Source organism: Nelumbo nucifera, chromosome 1 (genome assembly GCF_055504915.1).
Source record: "Nelumbo nucifera cultivar China Antique chromosome 1, China Antique-T2T, whole genome shotgun sequence".
Lineage (NCBI taxonomy): Eukaryota > Viridiplantae > Streptophyta > Magnoliopsida > Proteales > Nelumbonaceae > Nelumbo > Nelumbo nucifera.
This window is the reverse complement of record NC_142649.1, coordinates 38,472,718-38,485,259: the sequence shown is the minus strand read 5'-3', so window position 1 is coordinate 38,485,259 and position 12,542 is coordinate 38,472,718. Positions and strand designations below refer to the sequence as shown.

The following is a 12,542-nucleotide window of genomic DNA, read 5'->3' as shown; positions in this document are numbered from 1 at the left end:
ATCCATAAAAGTTGCCGCCTCTTTCTCCTTTCATAATCTTAAAGGGATCAGCTCCTAATCCTATTAGGAGTTGCTGATCCAAATCATATCTGGATTAGAAGTCCCTTTAAGTGATAAGCGATAACCCTTATCTTATCTACAGATTAGATCAGCCATCTCCTACTCCAATTAGGAGGCTTCCAGATCTAAATCTCATTTAGATCTTGGACTCTCCAAGTGGATAGGGTCTAGGCCCAATCCTATCAGCTGATCCATCTCAGAATTCGGCCCTTTTTAATTGACTGATCAAATCAGCACAGTTTGAAATGGGCTTAAGGCCCATTTAAGGTTATGTACTCACTTAGCCTTCCAAACTGCTGCTCAGTTGGGCTTCCTTGTATGGCGTGGGACCCAAACATTGATCTACACATCAGCCACATGGGTTCAGCCCAATCTTTGTTACAAGGCCTGGCCGAATACACTGTTATGGACAGTGCACCCCCTGAAACCCATCTTATGGGCTCTATGGGCCCAACACTTACCCTAAGTGGTCCCTGGACCAAGCCACCTTGTAACACCCAGGGACTGTGGGCAGATGCAAGATTAGCCCATCAGGTATTATCTTCAATGATCTTACACTTAACCTCTTAGCCCATAATGATCAAACACTGCCCGACAAGGGAGGACCTCTCCCTCGACTGCAAGGAACAGTATTGCACTCTCTGTTTACATGGATCCCGGGAATTAAAACCTTTTGCAAATCATTTCGAAACCATAACATATATATGTATATCTTTATATAAATATATCTTGCAAAACAAAATCTCAACAATTGAAATCGGCTACCGACAGTCTTGGTTTTCATCATAGAGAGTGCATCCCCGATCATTACCTTTGTCCAACAAAGGGGCTGATCCTGTCATTATGATCACCCACTCAGGTGAATTCTCAGACTGTCCCAACATACCCAGGTTTTGACCCCCGCTAAGGATCTCACTGATTGGTACATCAAAGATAGCCCAATCCGACACCTAGTGTAGAATCATAATCGAGTCTAGGGGTTAGGTGTAACTTTCCAGTTTTGCCCATCTATCTCCAAGGTCCGGGGCAATACTGGAAATTTGGTCCGGTTCAAAGGTTCTATTAATCCTACACTGCATGTGCTTTGGGTCTCACCCTGGTAGCTGAGACAAGCCACCCCAACAGTTGGTAGCACACCTGTGTCAGCCTTGGCAGGATAAATCTCCCCAGACTTACCCAATGGCTGTGAACATTCTGAACTAACACAAGTCTCATTAAGTGTCCAGTTTAAGGGTATTACACAGAAACACACCACAGGAACATGAATCAAATGTGTACTTTATTCATTTACCATAAATTCATAATGTACATATTTCTGATTGAAGCTAAGGGCATACAACTGTCTAACACACCTGCCGTCCAGTGGGTTCTTGCGAAGGATCCAGTTCTTGTGAAGAACGTTGCTGATTCTGCTCCGTCCTACACTGCACCATCTTCAGTGGGAGCAGTCTTTGGTGACTTTTCTGGGCGTGAACACCTTCGTTGGGGGATACTAATTCTCCGTATCAGGTATTTCCTTCTCCTACTATTTTGTTCAGATCTGATTCGGTTCTTGTTTCAAGATTGATCCTTGAAAATTAGTTTTCTAAAATAGGGAATGCGATTCCCAGTTGTAGGAAGGAAAGAAATTTTTGAAATTCGCCCATTCTATTCCGCTTTATCCGGGTGTCTATACGATGGATCTTTCCATCCCTTCATCCCCCACTCCAATTGGCCCCAAAAACAGAGCTGTTACCATACCTTCCTCATTTCTTATAACACCCCTAATACCTGTGGGGCCCGGAATTCCAGTACTACCATCGAAGTTTAATTTGAAGAAACCCCTGGGAGGAGTCATCCAAATAGGTAGGGGGTGTCCTTCCAATTTCTGACCAGATCTGCCGCTGTGAAGTCTTTAAACAGTTTCAATGACTTCCGCCACTGCACCACTCTCTACATAGGGTCACCTCCAAAAGATCTTGTAGACTTTTCTTTCTATCTGAAAAAATTCTCCCGTTCGTTTCTTCCCATATAGTCCAACAGATAGCCTTCCTTAAACATCTCCATGTTACCCTTCCTGTTTTTTTTTTGGCCAACTTTATACATCCAACAGGGGGAGACCACCTGCACCCAAACAAAGAGAAACACCAGTCCCAAATACAATTAGTAAAGTGGTAGCGAGTCTCATCCATAGCCTTGCAGAGAACACACCAGTGAGGAGATAAATAACAATTTGGTCTCTTTTTCTAAAGTAAATCACAAGTGTTGACTCTTTCTAGGATTGCTTCCCAACAGAAACACCCAACCCTAGGTGGAATAGGTTTGTATCAAACTTAACCAAAAAAGGCTGCCCTAGAGGAATAGAAGACTGGGTTAAACCTTTGAAGTAGGATGCACAAGAAAAGACCCCATAAGCTGACAGAGTCCAAACCCTAATATCAGATTTGGTAGGATCTAGGAAAACCCCCTTAGGAATGTCCAGGAGAAACAAGGTACTATTCAGTTCTGAATTCCTAACAACATTCACTATGGAACTTCCTGAATATGTTTAGTCGGTGCAAATAGATAAGGGCTAAGTGCCGAACCTTGATGAAGATCCATTATAACTGTAAAATTTGAAGCTTCTCCCATTGGTATGAAATTCCATTGGAAGTTGAAGGAATTAAAAGGAAAGATTAAAGAGTGGAGCATCCAATATTTTGGAAGGCTGGAAGAGAAGAAGCAAGAGAAAATCTACAAAATTGAGGTAGAGAGGTGGCCATTGAGGAAGCAGTTGGAGGACATTTTGCTCAAAGAAGAGATTAGTTGGAGACATAAATATAGGAACAAATGGCTTCAGGAGGGGGATAGGAAAATAAAATTCTTTCATGCAATGGCAAGTGGGAGAAAGAAAAATTTTATCTCAAAGTTGGAAGTGAATGGTAACAAAGTCACTCAGCAAGCTGATATAGCCAAAGCCTTTGTGGATCATTTCATATCAATATTTAGAAAACCATTAGATGGGATTGGAGTGGCATACTCTTTTTGAGGAGCATAAAGCTTGGTTGGAAAGGAGGTTTGACTTGGAGGAGATAAAGGATGTTGTATTCTCTATGAATAAATCTAAAGCTCCTGGTCTTGATGGTTTCACGGTGGCTTTTTACTAGGATTGTTGGGAGAAGTGTGTATTCCACTTGTGGCTTTAAAAGGACAATTGGCTAATGTATTCACTAAAGGTATAGTCAAGTCCAAATCGATGTTTTAAAACACAGAGGCATGATGCAAGGCATATCACTACCTAAGGGTGTGGGGCATAGTTCAGAATGTAAGAGGTGTATGCCTCCTTAAGAGGAGGGGGATGAGGGGAGGAGGAAGAAGAGGAAGGAGAATCTCATTTTTCTTTATTTTTAATAAAATATTTTATATTAAGAAGAATGAAGATGCATGGCACTCACTAGCTGAAAGGGGGGGGGGATCTTTTAATAAAAATCTTTCCCCTTATCTTTCCTTCCCTTCCTTTCCCTTCCCATCCATTTTCTCTTTTTTTTTTTCTTTTCACTCTTTCCTTTTAATATCTTTGCTCAGCTTGATGGGGAGCATTGAGATGTTTATATCTTTAGAATGGAGAGTAATGTGATCCCTTTAAACTGCTTCTTATACTGATTTCTTATATTGCTGCCAACCAGGGGTATATATGTCATTTTCATCATTATTATGTTTACACAAACAAAAATGGGATTACTCCCTGCATTATTCTCTCTCTCTCTCTATCTATCTATATATATATATATATTACCTGCATTATTCTCTCTCTCTCTATCTATCTATCTATCTATATATATATATATATATATTCCCTGCATTATTCTCTCTCTCTCTATCTATCTATCTATCTATCTATATATATATATATATATATTCCCTGCATTATTCTCTCTCTCTCTCTCTCTCTCTCTATATATATATATATAGAGAGAGAGAGAGAGAGGTAAAGTAATAACTTGTATCTCAAAAAGTAATACTCGTATCTTTTACACTCTTAAATCTCAACTCTTATCTTTATTATTATTTAATTTCCTAGCTGATGCAAAACAAGTCATTCCAAACCCATTCACTCAGCATTGAAATTTTACTCTAAGAGGGTTACCAATAAAAAATGTTACTGTAATGGGGCTGATATTTTAAAACGAGTCATGTTTTAAACCATATTCTGATGCTTTGAATTTTCTTCTGGCAGAATCTTGTAAGCTACAATTAGTATTTTGTGCAATCAGAATGCAAATACCGTGCATAAGATGATAGCATGCTAAGCTCTTCAACTAAATATCTAAAAGTAAAAATGATTTATTTATATGATTATCATGTATTTGTTAGGCTGTACATTTATAGATATGTAATATTATACATTGTGCATCTTCTGGAAGCATTCCTATCTGAACTTGTCACTTGTGATTGTACATGATTAGCACTCAGAACGTAAGAATGTAAAGGCTGGACAACACAATTTTTCAAAGCAGTATGTGGATCACTACTAAAAAGAATAAAAGCAACACATTGATAAGAAACATCTTCAATATTTACTGCTTAAATATGTTGTTCTTCTTTCACATTGTTTTTTTACAAGTGTTCAACTTGTTATCAGTATTTGTTTCTTTTTGAGTGAGGATATAATAAGTTGTATCTTTATGTTCTTTCAATTTTATGTGCAAAGGTTATAGGTTCAGAAAGTATGGATGAGGAGGATCAGGGGTCCCAAATAACACGATTCCTTGAAGGATATAGAGAAGGAAGAACAGTGCAGAAAAGAATCAGAGGTCCCTCGCTTGTTGGCTACATCAATTCACTAATCAGCATTAGAACCATATACCTGATTGTCTTTGTGATTGCTGTCCTCATGCTTATCCAAACACTTCAGAAACCGGATGAAGATGATGTACCTCAGAGACACACTGTTGCTCAAGTTGATGACTCAAGTAGCTCTTTGACCAAGAAGCAAAGTAGAGAATATCGACCTGAGGATAAGGAGGACTAAGAGAAGGTCTGATTAACCTCTTGATATGATCTCCTGGAATATGCTGCCACAATAACAACATTTGCAGAGACTTCAAGAGCATTGTCATCAACATAGATGAGGGATGCTCTATAAAAATTTTCAGGGTTCTCATGATTTCAAGCTTCTCATGAATCTCTTCTGTACTTTCATGTACAAGTTTTCAACCACTTTATTTCTAAAGAAAGCAATCTCATAGATTAAGTATGTGAATGACATTACAGAAATTAATACATGTTGAGTGAAAAAGAACATAGCTAGAATACACGTAGTTTGTACTTTGTAGTTAAGAGGATTTATCAATTTAATTTGCTTTTAGTTCTAATTAACAAGTTATATTTGAAAACAACAACTATGTGCAGGGGTAAGGCTGTGTAATCTGTCCCTCCCTCGACCCCGCATTGGAGGAAGCCTTGTGCACTAGGCTACCCTTTTAATTAACAAGTTACAATGAAGATAAAGAATTAGCAGTATGCCAGTATCGCAACAGGAATTTGAGAGTTATTCTAAGAGCTTTCAACGTCAATAAATAGGAATTTTTCCAATACAAGCTACGGTTTTCAGCTTTTATTGTATATTTTATTCAACAAATATACTCTGGTTAGTTTCCATTTTCATGGTCACAACTATTACAATGGCATTGAGGTTCTTGAGAACTTAGGCCATATTGAGACACCAATATATTAGTCATTTCTGCATTTTAATGTATTTACTGTGGTTTCTATTCATGCTTGTAATACCTTACAAGGGTTTAAAAAAAGTAGAAGTTTGGGTGATATGAGGTGCTTTATATGGGGATTAAGACAAATGTTACAGTTGCTTTTATAAGAACAATAGTTTTAGAATTTAGGAAAGGAGTTATAGTATTTAAATATTTTCTTTATGCATCCCAATTTAGAAGAAATTTAATTTTGGTTTTTAAGTTGTGCATGAATGGTTATTTAATTCTATTTATCAATGAAATTACCATTCAATTGAAATTACTGGCTTGGCCATTCAACATAGAAAGAATCACAAGATTGGATTAGGATGGTTTTTAGGACTCTCTAACAATAACTATAAGGTAAGATGATAAAACAACATTTAACCGGTAAAACTGAAAAAAGTACAGACACACTTAACTTGATACTTAAAGATGTATGTCGTCGCTTGAATATTAGGATATGTAATTGACACAATTATTTCATAATTTTTATCGACAATTATTCATAGTATGGATATGTGTGCTTAATGAGACGCAAATTTGAAACATTTAAAAAAAATCAAATAATTTAGACAAAAAATTAAGAAACATTTAAGGAGATAAATCAAAGAACTTCAATCAGATCAAGATGATGAATATCCTTGTAATGAATTTAGGGTCTACTTGAGGAATAACAGAATTATCTCACAAATGTCACCCCTACTATACAATAATTGAATAGTGTATCAGAAAGAAGGAATCAAACTTTATAGAAGTATGGACTCTTATAGAACCACCCCTAGGGTAAAAATAATAGATTGCAAATGGATCTTCAATAGGAAGAAGGAATCAATTATGAGAAAACATTCTTACCTATGGTTATGCTGAGTCCATTAGAAAGTGTTGGCGATAACTACACACTATGACTACAAGATCTGACAAATACATGTCAAGACTGCTCTCCTTATTAACCTATGAGAGAGAGAGAGAGAGACTAGTAAGAGTGTAACAAGACAACTCTAAGGCTGTTAGGGTTGATCTAATGTCGATCCAACCTAGAAAAGATATATTTATATTAAAAGGTAAATGGATAAGATTGTCCTTACAAAAGAAATAATAAGACAAGGTTGTACACTTGTATACATGCCTAATAATATACAAATAAAGAAAGAAAAGTACAAAACTACCCTTTCTCTTTTCTACACTTCCCCTCGAATTGATGCTAGCAAATAAGCATTAGTTTGTCCATAAGAAAATTATATCATGACTTAGTTATAGTTTTGGTGAAGAGATCTACAAGTTGCAAGCCAAATGAGATATGTGGAAGAAAGATGTGGCTAGCAAGGAGATATCGAATGAAATGACAATCCACCTCAATGTGTTTTAGTACGCTCATGGAAAACTTGGTTGGATGCAATATTGATGGCACTCATGTTATCAGCAAATAGAGGGATGGAGGATGAAAGATCAATATCCATATCACAGAATAGATCCTTGAACCAAACTATTTCACTACATACAAAAGACATCACTCGATACTCCACTTCAGTAGATGACTTGGAAAACGTTTGTTGTTTCTTGCATTTCTAATAAATTAGAAAATCCCCAAGGAAGATACCCCAACCAGTAGTAGAATGATGAGTGTCAGGGCAACTTCCCCTGACATAACGAATGATTCGAAAGACTTCTAAAAAGATGGGTTGGTGGGGAGAAGAAACAAATTTGCTAACCAGTTGAACTGCATAAGAAATATCCGATTGGGTCATTGTGAGGTAGATAAGACTACCCACAAGTTGTCGATATAAAGTAGCATTTGAAAGGAGCTCACCCTTATCCTTACTCAGCTTAAGATCATGCTTTAAAGGCGTATCAACTTGTTTAGAATCAATTAGGCAAGCCATTGCAACTAAATCAAAGGCATATTTTTGTTGGTTGACAAAGTATCCCTAAGGACATCGCTGAATTTCAAGGCTTAGAAAATAGGTAATTGGCCCAAGATATTTCATCTTGAAAGAATTACTGAGAAGGAGTTTCAAGTTATTAATACCCTCCACATCATCTCCTGTGATAAGGATATCATCAGTATATACCAGTAGGAGAGTCAATCCTTGTGCTCACTTGAAGTAGAAAGAAGAGTAATATGATATACTTTGCTGAAAACCAACATCCAACACAATTGTATGAAAGTGGTCGAACCAAGCTCATGGAGCTAGTTTAAGACCATATAGAGATTTCTTTAGCTTACACACCAAGTGAGGGTTATCACAATATCTAGGAGGTGGTTTCATGTAAACTATCTCTTGTAAATGCCCTTGGAGGAAGCCATTCTTGACATCCATTTGATGAATAGTCCATTGTCTAAGAGCAATAATAGTCATAACTCATAAGTAAGTAGACAATTGTCATTTTAGCAAATGGAACAAAAGTTTCATCAGTCAATCCTATATTCTTGCTTGTAACCTTGAACAACCAAGAGGGCTTTATACCAGTCTAGAGTACCATGTGATTTTAGTTTCATTGAATAGACCCAACGACTACCAATGATGGAGGCATTTAGTGGAGGACAAACAAGTTCCTGGATATTATTCTCTAATAGGGATTGAACCTATGAGTCCATGGCATCTTTCTAATGCTTAACTGCTACAACTTGGTGGTAGGACTTGGGAATGTCAATAGAGGACAAGATAGCAGAAAATGAGTTGTGGCTAGAGAAGAAAGCATAGTGGTTTGGTGGGCAAGAAATATGCAAAGATCGGCATAAAGGAACAAATGAAGGTAAGGTAATAGGATGAGAATAGAGACTTACATTAGTGATGAGTAGAGAGGAATGATCAGTCACTAGTGCTGGAGATGGAGGCCTAGGCATTAAGTGAATTGGGATGCTTCCTAGAATAGACTTGTAGTTGCTGAGGGCTAAGAGGAGGAGGATCATTTGTAGAACCAAAATGATGCAAAATAGAAAAGGATGGTGTAGGTAATTTACTAATGTGCTCAAAGAAGGAAAGAGTCTCAAGAAAAATGACATTACGAGATATGCACAATTGACGGACCTTGGGATCATAACAAAGGAATCCCTTGTATTCCATACTATATCACTTGAATGCACACATAACTGATTCAACACATCGCTTTGTATGTTCATGAGGAGGATATGAACAAAGTAAACACAACCAAAGACATGAAGCATGGACATATTAGGTGGACAATGAAACAAAGACAGAAAGGGAGAGGAGTTTCCAAGAACAAAGGTAGGAAGGATATTAATAAGTTATACAACAGTGTAGGTCGCCTCCACCAGAAGGTAATGGAAACATGAGAGTCCTATAACAAAGATCTCACCATACTAGCAATATGGCGATTCTTGCGCTCAAATACCCCATTTTGTTGAGGTGTACCTAGACAAGACCTCTAGGACTGAATGCCATGTTGCTTGAGATAAGTTTGAAACTCACCATCCTTATCATCATAACATTCCCCCCTCCCCCCTGAATCAAACCTTAAGATGCCTGTAGCACTTTTAAGTTGGGTCGTAACCATGGCATGCAAATTCTTAAATGTGGAAAAACTTATGATTTCTTGTGAAGAAAATAAATCCATGTATATCTAGTGCAATCATCACTAAATAACACAATATATTTGTAACCCAAGCATTAAATAACATGAGATACTAAACATTGTAAACTTGACTTTTACTATAGCAACAGGTTAAGCAAGATTTATCAACATTTTTAAATGAAGAATTAGTCATAGGCAAACAACTAGAAGAGAACAAATATTCAAATTCCAGAGAAAATAGCCTCCCAATCCTACACCCCTTCCCCTTCAGCTCCCCAATGTATTGGTCCTAGATAAAACAAACATCACAAGAAAATAGGACATTATTGCCATCATTAACAAGTTGTCCAACATAAATCATATTAGTAGTCAGCTTAGGCACAAAAAAAAGGTTTTGGGGAGATGTAAAGGAATAGACTAAGAAGTGCGTATAAATAAATCATCACAACCACATATAGGAAGAGATTCACCTTTAACAATAATAAAGTAATAAGCAAAAGTGTAAGGTTTAGGAGATTGGCCAAAGGAGCCACAATCATGTGATTTGAGGCTCTAGAGTCAATAATCCACATATGAGGAGAAGAACACAAGTGAGCAGACATATCAATTAGACCAATAGCAAAAAAGTAGAGGAAATAGCCAAAGATATAAGCTCACGAATCTTATCTTCAATTAAAGTGCCTTGTGAATCAGTTTTGTGAGCTAATGAGGAGGAAGACGTATCAGTTGGTTCGGCTAAAGCCTGATAAGCCTTATGTTGTCAGTTGTCATTCCACAATAATATGTCCCTGTTGTTTATAGTAGGTACAAAATATTTCTTCTTGCAAGGAGATGTTGCATGCCTAAATTCCTTGAATTCATAGCACTACATCTTCAAAAAGTACTTTTTCCTTTTTTTTTGTTTGGTAGCCAAAAAAACATCTATTCCATGTTTTTTCTTTTGATCAAGACAGGACTGAGTAAGAAGAGTTTCCACTCTTAATAACTCTTTGAGGATCATTTCTAGATCAGGTATAGACTCTCTACTAAGTATGTTTGACCGCAATGTCTCATAATTAGATCTGAGGTGCATAAAAATGCATAATTTCCTCTTATCAAAGTGTTTCTTCATAGATTTTACACAATAATTTGTAAATAGATCTCCAAGGTGAACCAAACCAAATCATATTCAGTCCAAAGTTCACAAAACCAACATAGAACTCTTGAATCCATTTCTCTCATTGAGCATAAAAAAGTATATCTACCTCAGTTTGATATTTCCTAGATATATGTTTGATCGTCGATACACCTTCTGAAGATATTCAAACATCTCATGTGCAGTTTTGTGTCCCTTCATTGGGATACCAACATCCATGGTGATAGACCCAAGGATACAAGATACAGCCTATGCATTCTATGTTTTCCATTGTTACAACCCTTTGACATCACCAGCATCGAACATGGCTTTAAATCCACCAATATAGCCCCGCATTCCTTTCCCTTCAACAAAATATTGGAAGTGAAACTTCCAAAGTGCATAGTTGCTTCCATTTAATTTTACTGAAATGACTTCACTCTTCTTACATCCCATAGTGAACATAACACAGAAGAAACAACTGAAACAAGTAGTATAATCATAGGAACTAATCTGAAAGGGTTGAAAGAGAAGAGATAAAGCTTTTTACAGTCAAAGAAAGATATCCAAAACACAAAAAGACTAAGATCTAAAATCATAGTCCAAAACAAAGTAAGTCTACTATCGAAGCTTATAGAACTTTCAGAATATGAAGTATAGGACCAAGAAACACTTCCTTTGAAGTTTTATCATGAATTAAAGTTTTTCAAGAAAGATTTACTTAGATTTATCTTGTTGGTCGCATTGAACAAAGAAAACTGGTTCTCGAGTTGATAAAAAATAGTCCAAAACCAACTGTAGGGGTAAAGAAATCCCTAACAATCAAAATATATTTAAGATAAATCAAAGAATAATCTGCTTTGATACCTTGTTAACCTAAGAAAGAGAAACCAGTAAGAGAGTAGCAAGACAACTCTAAGGATGTTAGGGTTCATCTAATGCTGATCCAACCGAAAAATGATATAGGTAAATGGACAAGATTGTCTACAAAATAAAAAAAATAAGATAAAGTGGTACAAGGTTGTACACTTATATACATCCGTATAATATACAAACAAAGAAAGTAAAAGTACAAAACTACCCTTTCTCTTCTCTACACTCCTAAACAAAGATTTTACAAAAGATATTTGCATGCAATAACTATAAGGCTTTGTTGCTAAATGTTAGAAATATTAGACAGTGTATGCCCTTAGCTCCAATCAGAATGATGTACATTATGACATTTATTACAAACAAATAAGTACATATTTGATTCATGTTATTATAGTGTGTTTCTGTGTAATACCCTTAAACTGGACACATATGAGACTCGTGTTAGTTTAGAATCTTCACAGCCGTTGGATAGATTTGGGGAGATTTATCCTGCCAAGGCTAACACTGATGTACCACCAAGTTGGTTGGGGTAGCTTGTCTTAACTGCCAGGGTGAGACCTGAGGTACATTCAGTGTGGGTTTTCTTGAAACTCTGAACCAGACCAAAATTCCAGTATTGCCTTGGACCTTAGAGATAGATGGGCAAAACTGGAATGTTACACCTGACCCCTAGACTCGATTATGATACTGCACTAGGTGTCGGATTGGGCTGTCTTTAATGTGCCAATCAGTGAGATCCTTAGAGGGGGTCAAAACCTGTGTATGTTGGGACAGTCCGGAAATTCATTTGAGTGGGTGATCATAGTGACAAAATCAGCCCCTTTGTTGGATAAAGTGAATGACCGGGGATACACTCTCTTTGATGGAAACCTAAACTGCTGGCAATTGATTTCAACCGTTGAAATTTGGTTTTGCAAAATATATTTATATAGAGATATACATATATATTATGGTCTCAAAATGTTTGCAAAAGGTTTTAATTCCCAGGATCCATTTGAGTAGAGAGTGCAACACTGTACCTTGCAACCGAGGGAGAGGTCCTCTCTTGTCGGGCAGTATTAGATCATTATAAGCTGAGAGGTTAAGTGTAAAACCATTGGGGATTATACCTGATGGGCTAATCTATCATCTGCCCACAGTCCTTGGGCCTTCATAAGATGGTTGGACCCAATGACCATTCAGTGTAAATGTTGGGCCCATTAAGAGCTCATAGTGATGGACTCAGGGGTCCATTGTATTTAGCAATGTGA

The 12,542-nt window shown here is 36.9% G+C and overlaps 1 protein-coding gene across 1 annotated transcript in view; it reads left to right on the top strand.

Annotated features, from left to right (window-relative positions):
- Nucleotides 1-5,393, top strand: part of PDIL5-2 (PDI-like 5-2) — a 70,268-nt gene extending 64,875 nt beyond the window's left edge. Inside the window, exon 5 of the mRNA XM_010248004.3 lies at nt 4,730-5,393. Coding sequence (XP_010246306.1) covers nt 4,730-5,050 — 321 coding nt within the window. The 3' untranslated portion in view covers nt 5,051-5,393. The remainder of the gene's footprint in view (nt 1-4,729) is intronic.
- The last annotated feature ends 7,149 nt before the right edge of the window (nt 5,394-12,542 follow it).